The 27,088-nt window shown below is 41.6% G+C and overlaps 1 protein-coding gene across 1 annotated transcript in view; it reads right to left on the reverse strand.

Moving 5' to 3' along the window:
• Nucleotides 1-27,088, reverse strand: part of ST8SIA6 (ST8 alpha-N-acetyl-neuraminide alpha-2,8-sialyltransferase 6) — a 136,875-nt gene that overhangs the window by 57,825 nt on the left and 51,962 nt on the right. Inside the window, exon 3 of the mRNA XM_053922856.1 lies at nucleotides 8,513-8,602. Within this exon, the coding sequence (XP_053778831.1) occupies nucleotides 8,513-8,602 (90 nt within the window). The remainder of the gene's footprint in view (nucleotides 1-8,512; nucleotides 8,603-27,088) is intronic.

Here is a 27,088-nt window from a genome sequence, read left to right on the forward strand (position 1 = left end):
GGCAGAGTTAGGAAGAAACAATCGGCTTCTGGATATGATTTCAATGTAGCCAGTGAGATTTAATGACCAATATTAGGATGTATAAAAAGAGAAGAGTCAAGGATAACTCCAAGCATTTAGGCCTGAGCACTGGAAGAATAGGCTCCCCATTAACTGAAGTGGGGAAGACTACTGATGCTTACAGTATAAAGGGAGGTCCAGGGGATGCTGTGAGCTGTGTTAGGTTTGAGATTCTTTATAGGCAGAGGTACATACAAATCTAGAACGTGCTTCAAGCAGGAACTATAAACTTAGCAATCATCAGCATGTAGGTGGTATTTAAATCCATAAGACTCAATGAGGTCCTTGAGGACTGAGAATGAAGAATGAAGAGAAGAATAAATGAGGCCTGAGGACTGAGTTCCAGGACACCCTGGTGTCAAAAAGTGAGAGGAGATGAAGAGGAATCTGCAAAGAAGAATGACAAGAAGTGAACATGTTGTAAATATTGACTCTCTGTATACCTTGTGAGCTGCTAAAAAGTAAAAATGATTTCTTTATTACTGTGTCCCTTACACAAGAGTTGTCAATCTGCTGTTCTCAACCATGTGCTCTGTTAAAGCTCGCAGTGAGCCTGATGCACACCTCCAGCTAGAGAACAACTGTCCCTGTGTCTGTCCCAGAGCTGCCACCTAGAAGTTGCTGTGTGTTTCTGAAATTGAAATCCAATATATGATTAGCACATAGAAAGGCCCAAAGGTTTCAGATATCACTTCTGAACTATGACAATCATTAGCCATCAGCTGTGATCTTACCAAGAGAAGCCACACAGATCCCTAAATTGCAGTTAGGGTGACTGCTGTGCAAGCTAATGCTGCCTGAGTGTACTGACATTACAGAAGCTTCAGTGACATATGTAACACAGGCGAGCAAAGTGGGAATTGTTTCTGGAGATGGGACATTTTTAAGTGGCTTCACATTATAAAGTCAAATGCCTTCTCTTCCTATATTTGTGACATGTAATCTGCTCCTGTTAAGAGTGGTAGCACCGAGTGAAAAGAGAACAGTCAGAATTTCGTTCAAATCCTGGCACTGCCATTTGTAACTGTCTGATGCTTGGCAGGCCACTTAACCCCTCCAGGCTCATTTCTTTCCCTTGTGGGATGAGAATAACGAAACCTACTCTGAAGAACCATTGCAAGAACGTAGATGCATGTAAATTATCTCACATATAGTAGGCCCACACAAATGTTAGTCATTACTATCACCATATAATGTAAAGAATTATGAATTGAATAGTCAATTACTTATCCATAGGTATGTAATAAATGTACTGCAAAACTTAGTGGCTTAAACCAACAATAAACATTCACTATTGCAGAGTTTCTGTAGGTCAGGGATTCCCAAGCAGCTTAGCTGGTGGCTCTGGCCTAGCAGCTCTCATTAGGATGCAAAGTCAAGATGGTGGCCGGGGCCAAAGGACCTACTGCCAAGGAGGCTCATGCACATGGCTGACAAGCTGGTGCTGGCTGCTGGCAACAGCCCTTAGTTCCTGCCATGTGGACCTCTGCATGTCCTCATGGTGGTAACTGGCTTCTCTCAGAGCTAGCAATCCAATAGACGGCATAACAGACTATCCAATTCTTTCATGACCTAGTGTTAAAAGGCACATACCGTTATTTCTGCAATAATATACTGGATACACGGGGCAGTCCCCTTCAGTGCGGTAGAAGGAAAGCATGTGAATGACAGAAGGAGATCATTGGGCGCCATCTTGGAAGTTTGGCTACCACAAATAGTAACTAAAGTACACCTTTAACATTGAAAATATTGAACAAAAGTAAAATTTGCTTGCCTACTCTATACCACTTCTACAATTGCAAATAATTCCAGTTATTTCTTAATGACTTTAAATGTATGTGATTATTTTTATTGTCATTCTCTTTGTATTAAAGGTTTCTTTCAAATGACTAGTTATGTGAGCAAGCATAGGGAAAGCTTCTGATGTGAATACATAATTGACATTTAGTATAACTAGAAACGCAGTGTTTCAATTTTCCTGAGGGAAAATGAAGTTTTATTTCCACTGATAAAAGTTATAATAATATAATATACTATCTTAATCTTGCATCATGGTAAAAAATAATACTAAGAAACTCTTATCAATTATTAAGAAAGTCAGATCAATGAAGTTAAGAACAAACTGACAGTAACCAGAGGAGAGGTGGGAGGGGATAACAGGGGCAGAAGGGGGGAGGGTCATCAATGAACATGTATAAAGGACACATGGACAAAGCCAAAGGGGGTAGGAGAGAGGGTGGGAGGTGAGGATGGCTGGGGTGGGGGGGGGGATGATGAAGGGGAAATGGAGACAGCTGTACTTGGACAACAATAAAGAAAGAGAGAGCGTGAGAGAAAGAAAGTCAGATTAGGATTATGCTGGTTATCTTCCAACATCAACAACCACAAAAAAATTATTTCCTACCCTCCAACTAACCAGTTGCCTGACATTGAGATTGTGAGTCATAATCTCATTTTTTATGTTTAAACTGGGAAATTGGAGTTTTGGGGAAAATAAAAGTCATAAATTCTCATTTTAAGAACATAAAAATATATGAATTACAGCAATTTATTACTTCAAGTTCTTAAATTGTATGATTGTTTATTTCTTATGCATTCTTTGAAGTATAGAATGATGGTTAAATCATGTTTAAATAGATTTGGCATAATTTTTATTTTATAAGGGCAAAAAATTGTTTCAGGGACATCTATCACAGCCTTGTTATTAGTTCATCTGCCCCTACTTAAAATTTTATATCAGCAGACACAGCCACTGCCTTGGTTACCAAGAGAAATTCCCCAAGATATTATGAGTGTACCATGCTGGTATGAATGGCAGTTTTGTGTTAACATCTTCTTTCTGACCTCTGTACCAAGGAAGGAAGGAATGTTAGATTTTGAAGCCTTAAAAGCTGACCAGAAAAGGTAAGTTAAAGGGTCAGAGGTGAGAAGACAAAACACTGATATTACTTTCAGAAGCAATGAAAGTAACACAGATTTAAAGCTGAGTAGAAACAAGTCATATTTCATTCTATGTCAAAGAAATCTCATATATGACCAAACTTGTTTCTCCTGACAGACAAGCTGAAACTTAGGAACCTGCTTTGTTAGCAGGCTGTCAAGCGATGTGCTCACATTGGGGTTTTTTGAAGTTTTATCTGCCATAATTTGTACTTTTTCTCTTTAAGCTGCAATTCACTTTCCAAGATAATAAATAGTGAAGAGCATTTAGGGCAAGTATTCAACCCACTTTGCCTTTCACCCTGCCAAAGGATACCTTCTAACTAGCATCTTTATGGTCCTCCTTTCAGAAGATTCTATTGTTCTAGGTCATTTTAAATGATATTACATGAAATAGGTCATCGTGCCTACACACTTACAAACTAGGGTATAGTTTAAGCCACACCTAGCCTATGTATGCAAAGGCAGTGTTCCAAAATATGAAAACTTGAAGCTTATCAAAAAGCTATGAGAATGCAAGGCAATCTTTCTTGCCTTAACAATTGCTCAGGAAGCTATATAGTAGTGGTTTGCACTCTGTTCCTGAGAAGATCTCAAAGTCTCTCTTCACTGGAGATACCAATTTAACTACTCTAGTGTGTAAAGATGTAAAAGATTGCTCTTGTTTAAAAAAATATTTTCTTCCACCTTTAAGAAACACAGTAAGGGCTGGTAGTAAATAGAATGATGAGAATGGTGGAACAATTTAATATATGCATGGCAGATGTATCTGGTTTACCACCACTGATTGGTGCTTCCTTTCAGAGCACAGAGTTGTTGCTGCAAGCAGCTTCCCATACAGGAGCTGCATTTGCCAGTGCCAACCACGCACCAACTGCACTCACATTCTATTGGCCAAAACCAGTCACATGATCCCAAACATCTAGATGGGCCAATTACAAACAATGGAAGTGATGTGTGCCTCTTTCAAGCTGTGTGTGCTCTTTCCACAGTGTCTTCATCTTCAGCAGCAAGCCTGGGATCATCTGCTGAAGATGGCTACACTCTATGATGCAAGAAGCCAGAATCCCTAAGTCAGTACTCATGGGAGAGTTGCTTATTCAAGAAAGAATATCTGTATTGAATGTTGTATGAGAGAGAATAAAATTTTGTGTCATAACATTGTGTTTTAGGGGATTTTCTGCAGCAGTTCATCTACCCTGACCAAATGGCAGACACTGAACAACTATAAATGTAAATTTCTCAGGATCCAGGATCATCTAGGAAAATGGAAAAGAAGCACAAGGAAGAAAAAGGCACAGACACAGAAGCAGAAAAGCCCAGGAGGGGAGCAATGGGTTCATTACCTGGCTAAACCCCTAAGAAGTATATGCTCTTAGAACAATCAGTTCATTGGTCTGAAGCAATGTGGGCTAAGATGAACAGCTTGGTTATCCATGCAATTATCATTTTTTTCTAAAAATACAGTCAGAAAAAATTACAAATAATCTGTCAGGTTGAAAAAGAGGCAAACTAGGAGTGCTAACATGGATATGTAGCATTTTTAATAGAATATAACATTTTATCTGGGAGATAACCTGGTGAAAAGGACTGGGCTGAAGAAACCCAGAGAGACATTCGAAAGGAAAGGATAAGGTAGGAAAACATTGAAAGAAAACTGAAGGTTCAAAGTAAGAGAAATTGTCAGAGAAGTTACAAAGTGGTTTCAAAAATGGAGTCAAAGTTTATGGATTTCAGGATAATTTTTTAAGAGCTAGAAATTAGAGATGGTAGAGAAAATTCTTTGAAGACTTAAGAAGTATATTCAACAAACTTACTGAGCAACTAGTATGTGCTGAGTCTGTGATAGGCACCAGAGATAGAAGAATTGTGTGGAGTTCAGTCTTCTTAAACAGAGAATAAAAAAAAAAAAAGCTGTGGTACACAGTATTCTGTCCCACTAGTCCTCGGAATGGCAACTATTTTTGACTCAAAAACAGAGTCCAGGCTAGTGCAGAGAAAGAGCACAGTTTCTCTCCCACTACAACTCCATCTTCCTAATTCTATCTTAGCAACCAGAAAACGACATATTGGCTAAAGAAAGGGAAAATTCTAAGACTTAACAGACCATGACAAAAATAGAGCTAAATAATTATTTCTAAGAAAATAAAATTACTTTTTGTCACCACACACTGAATAGCTTTCCTGATGGTCCCCTGTAAGTCTGTAATAGCACTGGTTGCAGAATGCACAGTTTCTGACAATAGACAATACGACTGCGAAAATTAGTCTCCTATGTGCAACATAACACGTTCACCACAATGGGCTATCCGTGCTTGCTCTCTCTGGACCTTTGCGGAACAGAATACCAGTGCAGGCTAATTACAGGAGCTAGCTGAAAATTGTGTACGTATTGGAAAGCCATCCCCCAAAAGAGCAGCGGAGAAAAGGTCCTAGCAGCAAACACAAACCAACAGGGAAAGAGTGAGAGCAAACATGAGAGCATATGCAGAGGCATTCTGATTAGCATACTGCCGTGAACCATTTTGGTGGATGTGCATAAGAGAGCTGTAAAATCTATGCCGTAGAAAAGAGCACTTCCAGCGCAACTCACTCGCGAGTTCACCCGCGCCCACCGGGACCTGTACTTGCACAGGGACTCGGAGAGCAGCGGGCGCAGCAGCTCCTCCCGGCTCACCCGGGATCCTGTCTCCAGGACCCTGCATCCTAGCCTCTTTTTCTCTACCTAAACAAAACTTGCTTTGGATCTCAAAAAAGAAAAGAGAGAAAGAAAGGAGGAAAGAAAGAAAAAGAAAAAAAGAACACTTTCCAGGGTGACAGAATTTACCCCCGACTCAAATGCTTTGCTCCAATGCACCGCTAGGGATGAGCCTTAGGTTGAGGACCGTTGTCACTTTGGGGTGCAAAAAGAGTTCATGTCAGGAAAAAAGTTGAAGAGTCAAAGGCAGCCCTGGCCGGGTGGCTTGGTTGGAACATTTTCCTATACACCAAAGAATTTGGGTTTGATCCCTGGTCAGGGAACATACTGGGATTGTGGGTTTGGGTCCTTGGTTGGGGCTCATACAAATGACAACCGAACAGGCTCGCTCTCTCGCTCTCTCTCTTCTCTCCCCACTTTCCCCCTCTTGCTAAGCATATCCTCTGGTGAAGACTGAAAAAGAGAAAGAAAAAGATGCAAAGGCAGCTTTCACACACTGCTTCACATGTTGGCAAGGAGTACAACTGGCTTGTCCCAGGGCATGGTAGAGGGGTAGAGCAAGGCCCAACTGCTCCAAGTTCTACTCTTCCTGGGGCATGATGCATTCATCTGGAAGAGGTTTAGAATTTGAGTCCTTCAGAAAAAGTTTCAGAAAGAGCCCAACAAACAAAAATCAAATGGTTCCTCATGATTGAAACAAACTTGTAGTGTCATCCATAATGCATGAGCCACTTGAGGTCCTCGCCCAAATCCAGTGACTTTATTGTTCGAGAAGACAAGCATGGGCTAGTGAGCAAGGGTCCTGGCAGGAACGATAGCCCAAACCGTGTCATTTAAGGGACTTTTCTTAAAGGTCTGGGCCAAATGTAGGGAAATCCAAGTACAATATCAGGAAATTATTTACAGTTTATTCCTAAACTGAAGATTTCAAGGGAAGGGACGGGAGGGGAGGGACCCTTACACAAGTCGTGGCCTTCATTCCGGATGCAACACTTTCCTTCCGTCAAGGATGTAACTGAGCTGGAACAACTCCACAATGAGAAAGCTTTTGCTTCTTCCCTTTTTCAGATCAATTTCTAGTGCTACTCTCTGGGTCAAATCCAAAGGAAACCAGATGACAAAGGAGCCTATAGATAAAGTCCCTGTAAGCTGGCCTTCCAGAGCAAAGAGTGACCCAGACTGAACTGCAGTGAGGAGAGAAAAGTGGATCAGGTGTGGCAAATGGAAGGTCCTTGGCACAGTCGATTTCTTCAGGAAACTTAGGGCCTGTCACTTGGGATTTAAGGAAAACAAAAATTTTAGTAGGGCTACCCCTTTGTGATAAACTGAGCTAACACACAGGATTGGACTGTCAAGCCAGATCAACTCAAACCAGAGATCTCCCCCCATATCAGGCTTTCCCAATGATTTCAAGGATCCAGTCAAAAGTCTCAGTCAGACAAAGCAGAGAGTTGCCTGGGACAGTAAGGGTGGCCTCCCCGGCCCTGTCTTCCTCCCCTGGACATGCACCTTGGTCCAGTATAGGAGGTGAAGTTCAAGGTAAGGTCTGAGAGGTTCTTTGCACAGGAGAATTTTTAAACCATTTTTAAAGCACTGCCCTTTATACCCAGAGACATGGACAGCTTGGGTGCCACTCTCCAGGGATACATGCCTCATGAATCCTGGGTTCCGTTCATGATAAGTAATACTTTAGCCAGGGAACAGCCTGCTAGGGACTTGCAATGGATAAGGTCTCTTTCTCCTAACAAATATCATTAGTCTATGACCCAGAGGTACAGTGAAAAAGAAATTAGACAAGGAAGCCTACCTTGCTTTCTCCCCACCCTCACACCCACACATATGACCTCCCACACTCCCAGGGAAGGGAGTGAATGGATTTTAGGCATCTTTTTTAACTCTCCTTCCACAAACACTACGTAAGAGGAAGAAGTGAAGAAGTGTGTGGAGGTGGGGAGTGGTAAGAGAGAGAGACAGAGGAAAAAGGGAGAGGGAGAGAGAAGGAGAGAGATAAGGAGGAGGCAAACAGAGAAAGGGAGAGATTTTTAGGAAGAGAAAGAGAAAGTATTAAAATATGGAGGAGGGAGGGTTACTGGTGTCTCTTGCATGAGACTGGCATGAGGAAATCTGCTATACCTCTTACACTGAATAATCTTCCTACTTTGTCAGGCAAGCCCATGGCAAAATGCAGCTCTGATTAGTTTTTCTGAGAGAGACTACAGGTGTAACCACATGCCCCCACCCCACAAGCTCCTCCTGGTCAGCACTGTCAGCCCCTGCTCCGTCCAGACACAGGCAAGGCAGTGCCTCTGCCCTCTGACTCATAGGCCACCAGGGCCTCCTCTGTGTCGGAAACTTTGGAGCTTTCACATCTCCTTTCCCAACGTGGAGAAGGCAGTGTCATGAACTCTAAAACACAGGAGTGCAGGTATATGTGGGGAAGGTGGGAGTGAGCCACAGTTGGGACTTGTGGTGAATTTGTTAACTTTCTGGGATTGTAAGCAATTTTATACAAGGGTGCACTTTTTTAAAATCAGATCCAGAATGTCCACAGGATTCTCAGAAAGACTTGGGGCCTATAGACGTTTAGCCAGAGAAACGACACAGAGTTTTTTGTGAATGTGGACCCAGGACAGACCGGCAGAGTCCCCGCTACGACTGGTCAGTGCTCTTCCAACCTCCACACCCTCAAGCTCAAGGTCAAGCCTGAGCAGGAACACAGTCTTATTTTCCAGATGATTTCAAAGATGCTATAAAGCATTTTGAATATAAAAGAGTTATGTTTAAATTAAATCACCCGTGAAGAGTAGAACTTACCTTTTTGTTTTGTTGGATAACTTCTGGAAGCCATGTTGCAGACTTGTGCATCTCTCTGTCAGCTGGAGTGACTTCTCATTCAGATAGGTGCTGTTCCATGAAAGAGATTTCACAGAAAGATTGATTGTAAAGGAGAGCTTATAAGATGTTAACAAAAATCAGGTTTAATTGCTAAAGTGTGCCCCGATGGAGTGTGGTTTCTATTCCACTGCTAGATTTCTGCATGGAAAAGGAAATTGGTGTTTTCACTTCTGGCAGGTCTAATTTTTTTTAACTCACATTATAAAGTAAAAAAAAAAGGACTGCCTATGGAAGACTTTGCATTTTCATATTTTGAGGTTATTATGTACAATAAGTGAGTTATTGAGTAGTTTTAATCATTGTGTGTGTAAGCAGAGTTCATTTTTAAAAGATGTTATCTCTGGTAGGAAGCATGCAGACACAGGAGATCAATAGTTCTCTCCAGAAGAACACAAGGTAAATCTGGCCTTTGATTATTATAGTAACTGTGATACAGGGCCTGTTGCTCTTGCTTTATGCACTTGAAAAATTGGAGTTGGAACAAAACCAAATAAAAAAGCAAGGTGTTATGGAGTCGGGTTGCCTAAGGAGCCTCGCCGAGGTATGCAAGCTAGTTAACCACCCCAGGCACCAGTTTCTGCCTCCCTCGTCCTCCCTTCGGTGTCATTGTCACGAAATATACAGTGACACAGAAAGTACATAAAGCACTTGGCACCATGCCTGATGTAGTAAATGGTCGAAAAGTGTTACATATCATTTCCCTTAGACTTCAAAATTGTGCATTCAACTCCGACTACTGTTAATACATTTATTTAACCATCCTGAGGGTATTTGTTAAAGACAGTCTAATAGGGGCTGGGGGCCGGGCCCAGGATGCTTAGTGTATGGAGGTGGATAAAACACGCACAGTCCCTTTCCCAGTGGAGCTTGCAGTCTGGTCGAGGAGAAAGACACATCAAAGCAAACACCACGTGAGTGAATATAGTGCAGAACCATGAACTGTGATTCGGGTCATTAACACAGCAGTGGATGCCTTGGAGGAGTGTAACGGGGAGACCCCTGCACACTGAGGGGCCTCTGAGATAGTGGCATTTAGGTGGTGATCTCAAGGATAATCCAAATGAGCGAGATAGACTTTGGGAAGTTGGGGGTGGGGGCAGGGGCATTCCAGACAGAGGGAAAAGCATGTGTAAAGGCCCAGAATGGGGAGTAACCCAGAATGTGTGAGGCACTGAATGAAGGGAGGTGGGGCTCACAGCTGGTGGCTGACAGGTGTTTGCAGCAGTGAGTAGGGGCCAGAGCACACGGGCCTCATAAACCATGCTGTGAATTTATCCGGATAAGAAGGGGAAGCAATAGAAGGTTTGGGGCAGGGGAGTGATGTGACCCGATGTCTGTTTTAAGAGGTTCACTACCCAGAGAAATGGAATGAGGGGAAGGAGGGCTGCAGGAAAAGGGGTGAAGTTAGAAGGCATCCACAGGGTTTTAAAAGAGGCATGATGCCAACTTAGATATGGTGTCATAAAAAGCAACACCCAACTCACAGTCGTTTTACATCACCAAGTTCTGGAATCTGCTCATGAAATGCCCACCGCGTGACTGCGTGGCTTTGTAGGGCAGCTCTGCTTCATGCTGTTTACAGACGCAGAGTAGTCTTGGGGCACCTTCATTTCAGCAACCTGCTTCCATAGCTGCTGTGGCAGAAGAAGAGCATGCTGGGTGCACAGTCTGACCCTGCATCCGAATGCTCTAGCTCTGCCAAAGCAGTCCCATGCCTCACCTGACTGCAGAGTGGGAGTCAGAAAAGAGCGCCCATCCTGAGTGCCAGAAAGAGAGGAGACTGGGATACGGGTGTGGTCAACAGTGCCACGCTGTCCATCAGCCCGAAGAGAAGCTTAGAGCTTCAAGTTCTGTTCTGCAGATAAGTCTGACTGGATTTCAAAATAAATTGGATAGGGGAGGTGAGGGGATAGGAGGTGCACAGGTAGAGATATAAATGGGAAAGATTCATAATTAATTCTATAATATGTCTCAGAAATGCCTTCTAAAAACACTGCACAGAGTATATACAGACTCATAAAGTCCCTCTTTATCCTGATATGATTTTTCTCCCCCTCCCCCACTGCCGCCTTCTTTCGCCCTCCTTCTGTCTATATGTCTCACCTTCTGTGCTTCTGGAATGTATTATCATACTTTCCAAGGATTTGTTTATTTCTAATTGGCTGTGTACTTTAGTCAGGCAGCACCATTAATGAAGTGAATTACCAAGCCAGCAGTGCTTTGAATTATGATGGCTTTGCAATACTGAATTGTAAAACTGTGATGAGCAGGCACCCATAGGATTTAATGCCATAAACCTTTCCTTAAATTGGAGAGTATATTTGTTAATAAAAAGTCAAAACAGTTTTTCCCAACTAAATCACAGAAGACTTATGGAAGGCAAGGGAGAGTGCCTGGGGACAGTCGCAATGAAAGAATGAAGTCATCGGAAGAACAGGGTCTAAGGTGTCAGGAGGACCAGCCTTTGAGTCCGGGCTCCACACTCTGACTGTAGTCTTTGAATCTAAGGGTTTCCTTTTTAAAATCTTTGCTCAATAAAGTAGCTACAGGGATGCTATAGACTGAATGTTTGCATCCCCCAAATTCATTGGTTGAAATTCCCCAAGGTGATGGTGTTAGGAGGTGGAGCCTCTGGGAGGTGATAAGGTCCTGAAGGGGGAGCCCTCTCCAATGGCAGTAGTGCCCGTATAAAATTGGCCGGAGACAGTCTTTGGCCACCTTCTGCCTGGGAGGTTACAGTGAAAAGAAGGTCACCTATGGTAACAGTGGAAAATTATATCCATAGGAAATCATAATCCCCCCCACCGTCTTGTGACATTTGTTTCTGTAAGTGCTGATTCTCATATGTAGCTTGTAGATGAACAGCAGGTTTGTATTACAATCCTAGGAAGTAATTTCAAAAGATGCAGACTCCGACTTTCAGGCATCCCAGTTCCAGGAGATTTGTTGGCTTTCAACCACGGAGCCAGGATGACGTGGAGCCAGGATGACGTGGAGCCAGGACGACTGAACCAGGATGAGGCACGCCAGGCCATCGCTTGCCTTGCTGGAATGGACTGTGCTTATCTGCATGTAGCGAGCTTTTCAACCCACCCCTCAGCTCGATCTCTTTGTTCTGTCCCCCTCCCTCTCCTTGTAAAAACCTCTGCCTCCACTAAGATGTGGAGATGGGTTTTGAGACAAGAGTCCCCCATCTTCCAGGTCGCCGGCCGTGAAAATAAACCACTTTCCTTTACATCAGCACCTGCCTCTCAAGTGTTGGCTTTGCAGCAGCAAGGCACCCAGACCTGCTTTCAGTTAGTTTTTGGCAACTCCAGATGGGACAACGCGGACTCCAATAAGGTCCAGAGGGCCCAGCATGGAGTCCTAGCTGCTTCTGGCAGGCTGACCCAATGGCAGGGATTGCAGAAATTTCCCAGCAGCTGTTGAGAGTTCTTTATCTCAGGGACTCTTCCTGTTCTCCCTGTCAAGGCATCAGCTGTCTTTCAACACGTTGCTGGTGAAAGGCATCGGGTTGCTGGTGGGCTGACGAGCCCAGAACAGGCAAGTCCCTGGTGTGCATAACCAGGAAGGAGCCTCTGCCCCACCACTTGGGTTCTTTGAAACATTTGGGATTCTCTAAGAATCAATAGGCACCCCTTAGCAGTAGGCATGACTCAGTGACAAGAAAAAAATCCCAGTTCCCCAGTGTGGGATTTGGTTGGGGTGCTCTCTTAGTTTGGATTTGGGCATTGTTTGCTTTTCTCATTGCACACAGCTTTGTAATTGTCTATTAGTTTTGTTTCTTTGTTCCCCTGCGGGAGGAAGTCTGTTTCTGTTCGAGAGCTCTTGTCTGTTTCTCTCTGTCTGTCTGTCTTGGCTGACAGTTACTCTTTACTTTCTTATCCTTTGGGGACTTGGTTTGATTTTTCCTATTTTACATATACCAGGAATCTTCTGTCTCCACTGTTTGGGCTGTGCCATTTGGATCTCGTAAAGGTCATTTGCTCTACTGGTTGCCGTGAGATAATGTCTCTGCCATTTGGGCTTTTGTGCCACTTGGACCTCATTAGGGCCGTTTCCAGAACCAGCTGGTGTGAGATAAGAGTCTAAGGCTAGTCTCAGCCTCTCCTTTTAGGGGAGTTAGTTTTAGAGTACTTGCTTGGACTTTGTCTTTGCTTTAGATTTTGTTTTTGCTTCTGTTTTGAAAGGAGTGGCTCAGTCTTGGTTCCTTCAGAGAGTCTATTAGATTGCATTTTAGACTAATTAGAACTGTTTTGCTAAAGGTTTGGTAAATAAGATAAGATCTCTAATGTGCAAGCTTTCAAGTTGTTACATCACGAGGATTCTACTCAGTAAAGATTAAAATTAAATGGTTTAAAGAAGGGCAAAGGACTTCCTATCAAGATGGCAACATAGGTAAATGTGGCTCACCTCCTCACACAGCCACATCAAAATTACAACTAAAATATAGAACAACCATCACTCAGAACCATCAGAAATTGAGTTGAATGGAAGTGTGGCAACTACAGATATAAAAAAGCCATATCTGTCCAGACAATGTAGGAGGGGTGGAGACGTGGAACAGACTGGTCCCACATCCACATGTGGTGGATAAAAATTCAGGAGGGATATCTGAGGAGTGAGGAGTCCCAGTCCCACACCAGACGTCCCAGGCCAGGGTTCCAGTGCCAGGAAGGTAAGTCCCCATAACTTCTGCCTGCAAAAACCATCAGGGATTGAGGCAGTGGAAGAAACTTCAGGAGTCCCAAGCAGTTCCTCTTAAAGAACCTATACACAGACTTACTCAGATTCACTTTCTCTGAGCTCCAGCACTGGGGTAGCAGCTTGAAAGGCACCAGTGGCCTACAGGGAGGAACTGGAGTGTCTACCATATCAAGGAGACAGCTGGGGGACAGTTTTCTGTCAGGCAGAAAGGTGGACATAGGACATTGTCCCTTTCTGAGCCCTCTACCCACAGAGCCACAGAGCAGGAAGGCAGGTGCCACATCTGAGACTCCATCAACCTGGCTCACACAGTTTGCCCCACCCTGGAGATCCTATAAGAGGGAAAAAGATCTTAGTCTCCTCTCAGAGAGTAAAACTCAGTAAGATAAGGAAACGGATAAAATACAGACACTTTTAAAGTTAAGCAGCTCAAGCTGTGCCAAGCCTGGTCTCTCCCCCACCTCTTCTCCAGCCTCCTAAAAGTTGTCAAGGTCACTAGAGAATTAAACAGCTCGCTCCTGAGCACACGAAAGGAATGCGGCCATCACTGAGAATCCAAATAAGCATTTTAAGTTAAAATGACATCTTTCGAAGTTATTAAGATAAAATATATTTGTTTTTGCCTGTGTTTATGAAAAAGCTCATGTTATCTCTATTATGCCTCTTAAAAATGTAAATGTATTTGCAAATGGAAAAAAAATCTGTTTCTGAAAGTTACGAAATGTATTCATAAATGTGTTAATCTAAGAGAACGTTAATTACTTACTTTTAGTTGTTACTAAAAATTGAGAATTCTAATTAAGTTGGGAAAAATATATGGTTTTGGTAAAAAAAAAAAGACAACCTATTTTGAAGGAAATGGAATTGGAAGTGGGTTATTCTAAACTGGTTATTTCCGGATGACTTAAAAAAGCAAACGAAAAGGGACTAGGAAAGTTGCAGAAGGATTGTGTAAATTGTAGAGGGTTCGAGTAAGTCGAAGGGGGTCTGCAAATTGAAGAGAAATTGTGAAGAAAGCAAAAAGAGAAGAAATTGAGGATGTGAGGAAAAGGTGAGAAAGGATAAAGGAAAGAGACATGCAAAAAGGAAGGACATTGGAGAAAGACTTATCAAGAAGGGAAATAGAAATGGGCAAAAAAGAAATAAGAAAGGAAATGAAAGGCATATATATAGATAGTAAAGCAAGGTGATAATTTTAATGACAAATGAAAAACCCAAAAGCTCCTTTTGATTTTTCCAAAACCAACTGCTATTTCCCAACAGAAACTCCAGGTAAAATTGACAGTGGGGAAAAAATGAATTGATTTCTTAGTCTGATGTACTTTCATTTATAGTTCTGATTGTTATCTTAAAATGTTGTTATAAAAAAAGCAAATTCCTTTGTCAACTGCATCATCATCAGATATATAACAACCATGCTATTTTAAATGTGTTTTTGCTGTTTAGAGACATTGTTTTACTCTGTTGCATTTGCAAAAATATCACATCTTTGAAAAGATCCATGGAAAGGCCTTTGACTTATTATAAAATATAAGTTTCTCAGAATAAATTTTCAGACCAGACCTTTGAAATAGATGGGGATTTGTGGGGCTCTTGGGAATGACTGGGTTTGTAAAGATGCTGGTGGATAATCAGTATAAATAAGAATTGATTGTGGGACTTAAATAAACTGAGGGTAATTACTGGCCTTGGGAATTTATCCAAAATATTTCTGATCAAAAAAACATTTGTTTTCCTAGAGCAATCTGGTAAATTGTAGCAATATTGAAACATTTATATTTTTCTCCCTACTTGATTCCTCCAGAATTTAGAAACTCAATGAGTGTTATTATTTTCATGGCAATATGTTTATTTGCATGAAATCAGATCCCTATTGGATTCCTAATTGTAGATTTATTATCCAAGACTTTGACTGGAATGGCATGTCTAAAAGAGACATGCCTGGACTCTGGATGTCAGCAAAAAGCTTTATGGTGTGAAGATGGACTTTGAAAGCCAATGAAAGCCCCTGGAGAATGGCCTGGTACCTTGCTTATACACATGGATGAGGACAGCCTTTCCAGGTAAGGAGCAAAGGTTGCTTTCCTGGGGGAGGGCAAGGAAAGAACCTCAAGACATTCTGGGGACTGCGGAACTCGAGGAGTGTACCTAAATCTCTAGGTATTGTGGGCAAAACCTGATGGCAACTGTGTGGCTTGGCTTCTCTGCCCTGCAGGGCTACTTAAAGTCTAATCTGGAAATTCCTTGTAACGTTCCAGCCAAGTAGATTTCAGAAAGCCTATATGAAGAATTGCTATTCCTGTTGTTTATGCAAATACTCAGGCCAAATTGGAACTGGACTTAATGCAGTAAATGAATTGGTGTTGATATGGCTCTTTGATGAAAGTAAGGGTGATTTTAGGAGAAAATTGTATTTCAATAGAATCCACTATATATAATTATGAACATTAAACTCTAATTCAGTAAATTGTCAATAAAATTTTGTAAAAGTTCAGTAAAATTTTGTTTTTTGCTTATAAACAAGACTAGATCCTAAATTTTTCTAGTTTTCTTAAATGTTTTGGCTAACACCTTCTAACTTCCATAGAAATGGAAGAAAATTTGACAATGGGGATTTGTAACAGTGGAAAATTGTATCAGTGGTAAATTGTAACCCATTCTGCCATTCTTTTGACATTGTTTCTGTAAGTGTTGACTCTGACTAATCCGTAGCTTGTATATGAACCACAGGTTTGTATAAGACTCCTAAGAATTAATATCAAAAGATACAGACTCCGACTTACAGGCATGCCATTTCAGGAGATTTGCCAACCTTCAACCATGGAGCCAGGATGATGTGAACCCAGGATGACTACACCAGGATGAGGCACACCGGACCACCACTTGCGTTATTGGAATGGTCTGTGCTCATCTGCACATAGAGAACTTTGCAACTCCCTCCCTTGGTCTCTTGGTTGTGTTCCCTTCTGCCACCATTGAGAGATGGGGATGGGCTTTGAGACATGAGTCCTTCTGATTCCAGGTTGCTGGCCTTGAAAATAAACCACTTTCCTTTACCTCAGCACCTGTCCCTTGACTATGGGCTTTGGTGGTAGCAGGCAGCCGAATCTGCGTTCGTTACACTGTGAGGAAACAGAACCTCACCAGACCCCAGATCTGCAGGTACCATGACACTGAATTTCTCAGCCTCCAGAATTGCAAGAAATAAATGTCTGCTCTTTATAAACCACCCAGTTTGTAGTATTCTGTTACAGCACCCCTAAGACTAGGGATTATATAGGATGGACTTTAGAACCCCTGGCACACAGAACACGGAAGTCACTAAAAAATGCTGTGTTCTTATTCTCCTAAACACATCATTGTATTTTTTTCTTCAAACCAGTAACTGTTATCACAACAGGGTGAGAATCTACTCCCACCCACAGAAAGACACTTCTTAGTGAAAGGAAAGGAATAGAAAGGGAAGCCTCTGGAGTTCCCTCTCTTTTCTGTTTCTCTCTTGTCCCCTTTTCATTCAAAGAGTCTTCATTGTTTTCTTCTTTCTTGCCTATTGCCATTAAAACCTTCCAAGGAAAACACTGAAGTGCTTGCATGTGGAATCCGTAAACTTCAAACATTTGTCTACATTAGGCATCCGACCAACACAGCCTCTCTTATGGCCCCTAAGACAAATCCCAAGTTCATGCTGTTTCAACAATGTTTGTGGTTGCATGACAGAAATACGGATCAATGGTGTAACTGCCATGGTTTAAAATGTTTGAGGACCTGACACCGAAGGGATGTCAGGAGTCCCTGGAGAAGGGGAAGGCATTAGATCTCCCAGCAAGTAGGCTAGATCGCGGGGTTAGACTAGGCAGCCACTGTCGTGTGAGTAAGGAAGACTAGATGTGTATTGAATCTGAGTTCCCGAGGAGAACCACAGTGGAGTTACTTGCTCTTGAAAGAGGAAAAGAAAACATCTTCTCACTTCTGAGTTGAGAGAGGACACGGCCTGTGGACAGATCCAATTTGAGCAGTTGGCACCTACTGTGGATAAAGACATTAGATACAATCTTCCTTCACTTCTAATTTGGGAACATCTCTCAGGAAAGTCAAAGAGGACAGGGAGAAATTGATTGAGATGAAAATAGGAACGCCAAAGACCTGGAGTCAGAGGCAACCTGGTGGAAGGAGAGATTGTACAAGACAAGTGTGGACTGACTTGGAAATTCAGGAAGGCTTACTGGGGATCAGCCTGGAAAAGCCCATCTGAAAGGACAGGATGTCAAGGAGAACTTGAAACGGTAGAGGAAGCCACAGAGATGAAGCATATCATAGCCCGCTGCCGGGGAGCTCACATCAGGTAGAAGAAGTCTAGGATATAAATGGAGAGGGATGACCCCCTAAAACTAACTAAATTTGATGGTATGAGCACTTTGTCTTGGGAGAAAAAAAGTGCCAGAGGAAGGGGGGCTACCAGGTAGGCTGTAAGAACCAAAATCCCCGGGGCCAGACTTTTGTGGGTTCAACATAGCAATTATGCTTCTGTCAGCTCTGACGCTTTCTTACCATTTGAATATTCTGAAGAAAACCCCTTGTCATAGTTTCTTACCAGAATTAGCTAAAGAAGAGAAGAAATACCAGTCCATATGTGATCTGCCGAGCTATGCAGTTGAGAGTGCTCCTGAAACAAGTCATGGAAGGGACAACAGCCACCCTCGGAGATCTTCCAGAACTTGGTGGACCAAGTTAGTGCTTGAAGTCTCCCAGACCAGACCGATGAGAGCACTCTAACTGCCCTGTCAGTGCCTCTTTCCTTGCTCCATGGTAAGATCTCAATCTCTGCCCACTTGTCGCTATGTAAGATTGCGTGTCTGCTCATTTGTAGCATCTTGTCTGCACTGTCAGTTCCCAGCTCCCTTGACATTTATCACACTCACCTGGCAAATCTGTGATAAGGGAGCAATACAACCCCTGGAATAATATGTTCCTATATCTAAGCCCCCAGGACTGCTGGGGGAAAATCACACTGCAGGTGGGTTGGTACCTCGATAACTCATGGTGTCCAATTTGCTTGGCCTTTTGTCCACCTTGACAATTGTACTACATGGCACTAGCTAACTACCTCCTGCTTCCATTTCCACCCAACGCTACTTTCCACATTCACTGTTCTGCTGGCCTCACCAGTCTGTGTCTTCCTAACTTATTTAATCATGCTTTCTATTTCTGACAAAAACAATACTGCCTGGAGTGAATTGACTTTTTGCTATAAGCCATCCTCATTTCCCATCTCAGAGAAAAAAGTATCTCTCCTTTTAAAAAAAAGGCCAAGCCACTTGCCATCCCATCCTGCCCCATCTCCTCTAAGATCCAGGCCCATCCCTTCATTTTTCTCTTTATTGAATCTTCAGCCTTTCCCTTCCACCCTCTTCTCCTTCTCATGCTCAGTTCTCTATCATCTGAAAGTCAAAAACAAGCCAAACAAGCAACTGATTCTGCTATTCTCTTTGACCTAATGCCTTGCTCCTCCTTAAAACTGCAGTACACTACTTTCCCTTTCCTTTACCTATAAATCCATTAAACCATTCATGGAGAGCATCCCCAAATTCAGGGCATATTTCAGTCCTCTTCCTTCACCCCTCAAGAGTATGTGAGCCACTGACCACTTACTCCACACCTGTTCCCCATCACAGTCCCCTCTCTTTGTTTTTCTACATCTGACTGCTGATCAGGGGCTTTCTTGGACCAGTCCATAAATGTTGGTGTCTCCCACAGTTCTACTTTTTCTGTCCGTTGCTTCAAAGCAACTGGTTGGTATTCAGTTACAGTATTTCCAAGGACTCTCTCCTGTGAGGCAGTCTTCACAGACTGCCTGTTTTCTCTAAACATCTCAACCAGCCTATTTTCTCTTCTGCTCCATCCTCACTGCCCCCAAGATAAGTGGCCTTGTGTGCATTTGATCATGTCATGTCCCTGCTCTAAGACCTTCCATGACCCCCATCAGCTTGAGGACATGCTCCATATTCCTTAGCTGGACGTACAGAGACCCTGACCATGACTCATCTTTTATTGACAGTTTGCTAAGCATTAAATGCTACAAATTCCTCTTTCTCCATTCCTTGCAAGTCATGTTATGGATTCTGACTGCTCCCAGTATTTAATTATAGAATTTATTGGCTTGGTGCTGGCAACCAAGACTTCAGGCACGTTATCACTTCAGTACACAAGATCAAGCATCTCTACTATCATTATTATCTGCATGGCTGATCTGCTTTTAAGAAATTCTCTCTTTATAGGTCAGTCTTGAGTCAAAAGTGATCAATTTACAAAACCTCCTGGCAAGATTTCACAGAATCGCAAAAAGGTAAGAGATTACAATGACTTCTGAAAAATAAAAATTGACTCTGATAATGCAAAGAATATATCAAAAAAAAAAAGCAAGTGATTTGATCCCTACACAACAATGTCATCAATACTTGGTGGTCACCCACAAGGACCTCTAACACAGAGTTTACATCACCTGCTGAGCATCACTTATAATTAGTGTAATCATGCAATCAGTCCCCTGGACCAGTAAAATATCCTCCCGAATAATCAGCCTGTAGGTGACTAAGACATTTCAAGAACATCCAAATTCTATTTACAGTGGCCATAAAGGGGAAAAAACTAGATTGTGAATCCCACTGAAAAGCTTAAAATCTAACCAATGATAGTCTCTCTGAAGAAGGAAATCCCTCTGTAGACAGGCGTCAATGGGCTGGCCTGCCTCTAGTGCTGGGGCCATAGTGGCCACCTGTGCTCTGACTTCAAGCCCATCAAGCAAACTGCTAACTATAGTGTGCCCTCTCCCATATAGTTTCCCTGAGGGAGAAAGGCATGCATCCGGCCTTTTCTCTCTTCAATTGACTAATATTTTGGTTTCTAAATCACCTGCCCATGAGCGTAGTTAACACATATGTGCCTTTGAAATTCTAATCACACACAGGAACTAAGAAAACCAAGTCTTGGTGCCTACAGGGATGGACAGACCCTGAGGGCCTGTCTCTTTGCTCAATCATTCACAGAGTATCAGTACCACCCATACCACGTGCCACTGAGAATGGTGGCTGCTGGAAATGGGACAGTGAACGAGACAGTGTCCCTGCTGTCTTGGAACAAAGAGTCTGATGAGGACCGACAGGTAAACACAAGCTTACCATGCTGAGTTGGCAGAATGAATGCTGGCTGTTTTCTGTAATCATATTAATTTTTTTTAAAAAAACATGGATCTGTGTTTTGGTAGGTATCATTTTATTGAAAATACAGAAACTGCTTTTAAAATGAGTACATATGCCCTGGCCAGCGTGGCTCAGTTGGTTGCAGTGTTGCCCAGTAAATGGAAGGGTTACAGGTACAATTCCCAGTCAGGGCACATGCCTCGGTTGTGGGTTCAGTCCCTGGTTAGGGCATGTACAAAAGGCAACCAAGAAATGTTTCTCTCTCACATTGTATCTCTCTCTCTCTCTCTCTCTCTCTCTCTCATTCTCCCTCCCTCCTTTCCCCTCTCTCTAAAATCAATAGGCATGTCTTTGGGTGAGGAATGAATGAATGAATGAATGAATGAATGAATAAATAAATAAATGACTATATGAATGTCACCTTTTATACATGAACAAGCAGCCAACTGAACTTGCAAAACATCCACAAACAACCTCTGTTAACTTGGCTTTCTCTTCATTTTTACCTGCCTTTGGTTACCCTTGACAGAGAATAATTAGCTAGCTCTCTGCTACTAAATTAGTTGCCATAATGTATTCCAGCCCCCCTACCATGTTGGAATGATAGTTTTCAAAAATGTAAAATTATAGACCTCCTGCAGATATAAAATGAACACACATTAAAGATTTTATTTTATTCAGAATGAGGGAACCAGGAGAAGCCAAAGCAAAGGCACATTTATAGATCAGGAACACTGAGATGAATGTGCAAATGGAGGCAAAACTGGTGGTACGGGCAGGGAAGCCAATTGGGCCTCTACTAGATAGGATGCAATTTGCATATTTATAGACGAGAATTTTTTTGCATTGCTCTGAGTTAACTATAACTTACAGAGTTGTAAAATTGCTCCCAAAGGATTAGAACCAGAGAACTCAGATGTGTGTGATCTGAACAATGCACACTTATCCATTGAAGAACAAAATTTCCCTAAACCATGAATTGTATCACTGCCTATCAGGATAATGTTAAAGGAGGAATCCAAAGCAGTGAACCTAATAGACTCTCCCTTCCTCTGGATTCCAGGCCCCTCCACTCCACTGCTTGTCCCCAGAAGAACAGGTGGGCCTGACTTCAGCGTGAGTCTTTTGGAGCAGATAGGAAATGTTAACTCACTTGAGAACATTGAATTCTGATATAGAGATTTATTAAAATTTTAAATCCAGGTGGGCAAGAGTAGGATCCTAAAGAGGAACGGAGCCTTTAGCAAAGGAAAGATGAAATTTTAAAAGGAGCTGGCTGGGAAGAAGACAACTGACAGTCATTGATTGGGGCACTCACATTTCATTTCACTGGTCCTTGCATGGGAGACCCTTGGGGGCTAGAGAAAAGCTCAGAATGTAGAACGAGGGTTCATCTACAGTGCAGTTTTCTAAGTTTTTTTTAACCCACCTCCAACAATGCTGTCTTACACTCCACAGCCAAGATTGTTTTGAGCTCTCTTTAAGGTGCTTTGAATTTGAAAACCTTGGATAAACTGAGTATATTTCTAGTACTAATACCCACATTCCTTAATGCAAAAATTCTGATATGCCTCCTGGTTAAGGACAAACATCACAATCACATCTCCTGGATGGTCATTAGGTGTCTGGCACTATTTGAAACACCTTACACAATCGTCATCTCATTTACAGCTCACAATGAATACACAAGGTAGGCACTGTGTCTGTCTTACAGATGAGGAAAATAAGACACTGTAATATAAAAGAATGTACCAAAAGTTACTCTGCTAGTTAGAACTGGAGTTTTGAACCCAGATACCATGGTTCTCTGTTCTTTACCATTATGCTATTCTACCTCCCTTTATAGGGAAAAATTCCTCCTTCAATGGTGAGCTATTCATCCTTTAAAGCGCCCCTCCCATGTGCCCCCATCAGGTTAACTGATTCTGAGTCTACATTTGTTAGCAAACATTCTATCCTTGAGGAAACTCTAGCCACATACCTCTGAGCTCTTTTTCAACTAGGACCAGTCCTTGGGCATGGCCTTAAGAGCCCAGTTTGAGCAAGAATCTTGCTGAGTCAGTTTAGCCATAATTCCTCTTTCTCCACAATGTAATCACCCTCAATATCTGATCAATTTCCTCCCTCATCTTTCCCAGGTGATATCTGATCACCCTGGCCTGCCTTCATTCAGCTAGAATCTTGTCAGGCCAGATTAGGTAGAATCCCTTCTTACTCTTGATTCTTCCTTTTAGTAATTTTCCATTGTTAAAAAGCAAGTAGCAGGCACAAAATGGCGTCACTTGTGCTAAGCCCCATCAGCAAACCGAGACTTAATAGCTAACCTAACTGCCGTTTCAGCCTTTATTCTTAAACCAGTCATTCTGGAATTACCTGGTCAACACTAGTGAGGCAATTGGCCTTATACACTCATTCCATCCCCCAGAGGAAAGTGAGTGCAATCCACTTTTTGTACTCTTTATTAGAAAACTTCCTTGTTCTACTCTCTTCCTGCCTGTAAAAGCCTTTCCTCTTCCACAGCTCTTTGAAGTGCCTCTGTGTGCTAGATAGGATGCTGCCTGATCCATGAGTCATTGAATAATTCAAAGCCAATAAGATCTTTAAAATTTATTCAGTTGAATCTTGTTTAAGCCCATCCACTGACCCCTGCCCTGCTTCTTTACTATACATTCCCACATTTCCTTGTTGTATTTAGAGTAGGGCTCAATCTCTAAGTGGTGCCCCGTTGCACCACTGTGGTGGTCCCCATACCTGTCAAAGGAGAACTGAATAAAGTATGCCTTACTGTTTTAACATGTGCCATGAATATACTTTTTCTTTAACAGAGCTATTTTGCAATTCTATAAATTGTATTAGCTACAGCAATGCAAAATAATTCTTGTCTATAGGCATGAAAAAAAAAATTATGTCCAGTGGGGAGACAACTCTCCCCCACACTGGGAAAATTAGTTTGCCTCCATTTGCACATTCATCCCAATATCCTTGATCTATAAGTGTGTCCATTCCTTTGATCTGACCTTACCAGTTTTCTCACTGATGAGTTAAATAAAATCTTTAAAAAGTATTCATTTTCATATCTGTATAAGACACATGATTTCGTTAAAATTATCTTTTAACACTCTGAATGAGAGTGCTGAAAACATTTCCCAGTTGAATAAACAGGTTACCCTGATCAAGAGGGTAAACTTGGGTGGCAAACTGACCATACTTCAGATCCCTGGTCTACTACACACCAGATGATTCACTCCAAGAAAGTTACTTAACCTCCCTACGCTTTTAGCTTTCACAAAATGGAGATACATCATACTATCTCTGTGATAGATTTGGTGCGATTTATAAGAAATAATGCAGAAAATGCTAAGTACAGTGATTGGAACAGATAGCCCACGTAAGCAGTTCTCAGCAGGGGTCCTCACAGTGGTTGCCATTGTCATGATGGGACTCTTGGTCTGTGCTACTTTATTTTTTCTTTATTTTTATTGTTCAATGACAGTTATCCCCATTTTTCTCCCATTACTACCTCTGCCCTACCCACGCCCACCTCCCACATCCAATCCTCCCCACCACCGTTGTCTTTGTCCATGGGTCCTTTATACATGTTCCTTGACTTGACCCTTCCTATTCTTTCCCCAGTTACCCAACTCCCCTCTGGCCACTGTCAGTTTGTTCTTTACCTCCATGTCTCTGGTTCTATTTTGCTCATTTGTTTGTTTTGTTGATCAGGTTCCACTTATAGGTGAGACCATATGGTATTTGCCTTCCACCACCTGGCTTACTTCACTTAGCATAATGTTCTCCAGTTCCATCCAAGTTGTCATGAAAGGTAAGAGGTCCTCCTTCTTTCTGCCGCATAGTATTCCATTGTGTAAATGTACCACTGGTTTTTGACCCACTCATCTAAGTGATGGGCATTTAGGCTGTTTCTAGCACCTGGCTATTGTAAATATGCTGCTAAGAACATGGGGGTGCATAGGTTCTTTTGAATTGGTGATTCAGGATTCTTAGGGTATATTCCAAGCAGTGGAATTGCCAGGTCAAAAAGCAATTCCATTTTTAGTTTTTTGAGGAAATTCCACACTGTTTTCCACAGTGTCTGCACTAGTCTGCATTCCCACCAACAGTGCACTAGGGTTCCCTTTTCTCCACAACCTTGCCAGCACTTGTTGTTTGTTGATTTGTTTATGATGGCCATTCTTACCAGTGTGAAGTAGTATCTCATTGTGGTTTTAATTTGCATCTCTCTGATGGCTAGTGATGCTGAGCATCCTTTTATATGTCTATGGGCCCTCTGTATGCCCTCCTTGGAGAAGTATCTGTTCAGGTCCATTGCCCATTTTTGTGAGTCATGTGAGTTCTTTATATATTTTGGAAATCAATCCCTTGTTTGAGGTATCATTGGCAAATATGTTGTCCCATACAGTTGGTTCCCCTTCCATTTTGCTGATGATTTATTTAGCCATGAGAAGCTTCTTAATTTGATGAGGTCCCATTTGTTTATTCTTTCCTTTATATGCCTTGCTCTAGGGGATATATCAGTGAAAATATTGCTGTGTAGAATATCTGAAATTTTCCTGCCTATGCTCTCCTCTAGGATTTTTATGGTGTCACAAGTTATATTTAAGTCTTTTATCCAGCTAGAGTTTATTTTTGTGTATGGTGTAAGTTGCTGATTGAGTTTCATTTTTTTGCATGTACCTCTCCAGATCTTCCAACACCATATGTTGAAGAGGCTATTTTTACTCCATTTTATGCTCCTTCCCCCTTTGTCAAATATTAATTGACCATAAAGACATGGGTTTATTTCTGGGCTCCCTATTCTGTTCCATTGATCTATGTGTCTGTTCTTATGCCATTACCAGACTGTTCTGATTACAGTGGCCTTGTAATATAGTTTGATATCAGGTATTGTAATCCCTTCTTTGTTCTTCTTTGTCAAAATTGCTCAGGCTATTTGGGGTTATTTATAGTTCCACATAAATTTTTGAAATGTTTATTCTATATCTGTGAACTATGTCATTGGTATTTTGATAGGGATTGCACTGAATCTACAGATTACTTTGGGTAGTATGGACATTTTGAAGATGTTAAGTCTTCCAATCCATGAACATGGTACATGCTTCCATTTGTTTGTGTCTTCCTTAATTTCTTTTTCAGTGTTGTGTATTTTTCTGAGTACAGGTCTTTTACCTCCTTGGTTAGGTTTATTCCTAGGTAGTTCCTGTTGCTAAAGCAAATGGGATTTTTTCCCCTAATTTCTGTTTCTTATATTTCATTGTTGGTGTAAAAAATACCTTTGATTTCTCAATATTGATTTTGTATCCCACTGTTTTGCCAAATTCACTAGGTTGAGTAGTTTTTTGGTGGAGTTTATAGGATTTCCAATGCATACTACCATGTCACCTGCAGACAGTGACAGTTTTGCTTCCTCTTTTCCAACTTGGATGCCACTTATTTATTTTTCTTATCTGATCTCTGTGGGTAGGACTTCCAATACTGTGTTGAATAGAAGCGGTGAAAGCAGACACCCTTCTCTTATTCCTGATCTTAGTGGAAAAATTTTGGGTTTTGCCCATTGACTATGATGTTGTTTCTCATGTATGTATGTTTCTCATACATGGTCTCTATTATGTTGAGGTATGTTCTTTCTACTTCCACTTGGCTGAGTTTTTTTTTATCATAAATGGATGCTTACATTATCAAATGCTTTTTATGCATCTATGGATATGATCATGTGATTTTTCTTTCCTTTTGTTTGTGATATATTACATTTATTGACTTACGAATATTGTACCATCCTTGCATTCCTGGGATGAATCCTACTTGGCCATAGTGTATGATCTTTTTAATGTATTGCTCAATGTGGTTTGCCAATATTTTGTTGAGGATTGTAGTGTCTATGTTCATCAGTGATATTGCTGTGTAGTTTTCTTTCTTGTGTCTTTATCCAGATTTGGGATTAGGATGATGCTGACCTCATAAAAAGAGTTGGGGAGTCTTGCTTCTTTTTGGATTTTTTGGAATAGTCTGAGAAGGATAGGAGATAGCTTTTCCTTAAATATTTTATAAAATTGTCTGTGAAACTCTAGTCCAGGTCTTTTGTGTAGTGGGAGTTTTTTGATTACTGACTCAATTTCACTAGCTGTTGTTGGTTTGTTCAGGTTTTATGATTCTTCTTGATTCAGTTTTGGTAGATTATATGTTTCTAGAAATTTGTCCATTTCAACCAGGTTTTCAAATTTCTTTGCATATAGTTGCTCATAGTTATTTCTTACAATCCTTTGTATTTCTGTGGTACCAGTTGTAATTTCTCCTCTTTCATTTCTGATTTTATTTATTTGGGTCCTCTCTCTTTTTTTCTTGATGAACCTACTTAAAGGCTCGTTGATTTTGTTTATCTTTTCAAAGAACCAGATCCTGGATTTATTGACCATTTAAATTGTTCTTTTAGTTTCTACTTCATTTAATTCTGCTCTGATCTTGATTCTTTCCTTCCTTCTACTTGCTCTGGGCTTTGTTTGCTGTTGTTCCGCTACTTCTTGTAGATGTAGAGTGAGGTTGTTTGAGATTTTTCTGTCTTCTTTAGGTAGGTCTT

Source organism: Desmodus rotundus, chromosome 4 (assembly GCF_022682495.2).
Source record: "Desmodus rotundus isolate HL8 chromosome 4, HLdesRot8A.1, whole genome shotgun sequence".
NCBI lineage: Eukaryota > Metazoa > Chordata > Mammalia > Chiroptera > Phyllostomidae > Desmodus > Desmodus rotundus.